Source organism: Gavialis gangeticus, unplaced genomic scaffold (genome assembly GCF_001723915.1).
Source record: "Gavialis gangeticus isolate Ggan-Ray unplaced genomic scaffold, GavGan_comp1, whole genome shotgun sequence".
Taxonomy (NCBI): domain Eukaryota; kingdom Metazoa; phylum Chordata; order Crocodylia; family Gavialidae; genus Gavialis; species Gavialis gangeticus.
Window position 1 is genome coordinate 111,992 of NW_017728968.1, and position 1,512 is coordinate 113,503.

General features: G+C 64.2%; 1 protein-coding gene across 1 annotated transcript in view; it reads left to right on the forward strand.

Moving 5' to 3' along the window:
- The window catches only part of OCEL1 (occludin/ELL domain containing 1), a 4,000-nt gene extending 2,743 nt beyond the window's left edge, over positions 1-1,257 (forward strand). Inside the window, exons 4-5 of the mRNA XM_019504544.1 lie at positions 560-610; positions 1,086-1,257. Of these exons, the coding sequence (XP_019360089.1) occupies positions 560-610; positions 1,086-1,205 (171 nt within the window). The 3' untranslated portion in view covers positions 1,206-1,257. The remainder of the gene's footprint in view (positions 1-559; positions 611-1,085) is intronic.
- The last annotated feature ends 255 nt before the right edge of the window (positions 1,258-1,512 follow it).

The following is a 1,512-nucleotide window of genomic DNA, read 5'->3' on the forward strand; positions in this document are numbered from 1 at the left end:
CCCCCCCCCCCCGGTCATTATTGGCCCTGAAGGCTGGATATGTGCTCAGGGAGGCAGCCCAGGCTCATGGGAGCAACGGGAACTACTTGAGGCTGGTGACAAAGCCAGGCTGGTGATTTGTGTCACTAATGCACTCCCAGCTCTCTCTCTCGTGAGCGCGCGCGCGCTCCAGCACTCCAGCTTTCATGCACGTGTGTCTGTGTGCGCCCACTAACCTGGACTTGGTGTGCAGTGTGTTCCCTGACAGCACTTTTGGGATAAATCTATGGAGAATTTACCCCTTCCCTTCATTGCTTCAATACCCCCGTGGTATTGACCCCTCCAAGGCTGCTAGCTACCTTCACAAGAGCAGCTGCTGCCTAACGGGAAGTGCTTTAGTTTTCTGGCATCCAAGATCCGAGCTGGCAGCTACTAGGGAACGGAGCAGCCTTCCTGCCTGCATTGTGATGTCGCAGCTGGAGGCAGGTTCCTCCTGGCTCCAGGCCCCAGACCCTCTGCTCCGTGTGGCTGGGCAGTGGGGCACTGCTCCCCTGCTCACGTGCTGCTTTGTGCTTTGCAGGAGCAGAGCCGGGTCTCCAATGTCTGCAAGGAGTACAAGAAGAAGAGAAGTGTGAGTAGGGGCCTGGGTTCCCCCCAGTCCTGGCTGCAACCTCCAGCAAAGGGGCGGGAAGGGGGAGAGCTGAGCTGGGAAGGCGCACGCTGCACGGGGTCTCGGGACCCTTCTCCGCTCAACATTGAATCTGGATTGAGCAACCCAGGAGCTCTCCTTCAAGGAATCCTTGTGTGGATGCTCTCCTGAGCTAGGAGAGCCTTGTTCTGCATTCGGAGGGTCCCCTCTGGGAGTGGGGCTGGTTGTAGCCCCTCTGCTTTGCAGCCTTGCGTGACCAGCCCTGGCTTCCCACCCAGGGCTTGGGGAGGGGTGCGGGAGCAATGCTCCCACTCCGCTCTGCGGGGAGCATGAGCTGTTTAGGGCCCAGCCCCGGCCAAATGGGGCTGAGCTCTCCCAGGCTGGGGCTGGGGCTGGGGCGAGCCGAATCCCAGCTTCCCCGAGGCCTCACTGCGTCCTGCCCCGTCCGGCCCTGCAGGATCCTGCCTTCCTGGAGAAGCAGGAGCGCTGCGCCTACCTGAAGAAGAAGCTCACCCACCTCAAGGCGCAGATCCAGGACTATGACTGCGTGGTGAAAGAGGGCTCTGCGTACTTCTGAGCACCCGGTGCCGGGGCGGTGGCGCGGAGCAGCCCTGCCCTGGCCCCCGGCCTGCCTGCTCCAGCGGCCAAGCTGGCCTGGCGCGCACCGAGCGGACAAGGGGCTGGGACCCGGGGCTTTGGGATCACCTGCACGCTGCCGGCTTGTGCGGGCAGGTCCTGTCGCTGCCCCCCGGCCGGCTGGGCTGGGCTGGGCCCACGCTCGCCAGCGGGCACCGAAGGGAGGGAGTCACCCGGATGCGCCGTGCTCCCTCCCTGCTGGCCTGGCTCCGCGCCCCTTGGAGCCGGGCTGGATCAGCCCCCGCGCC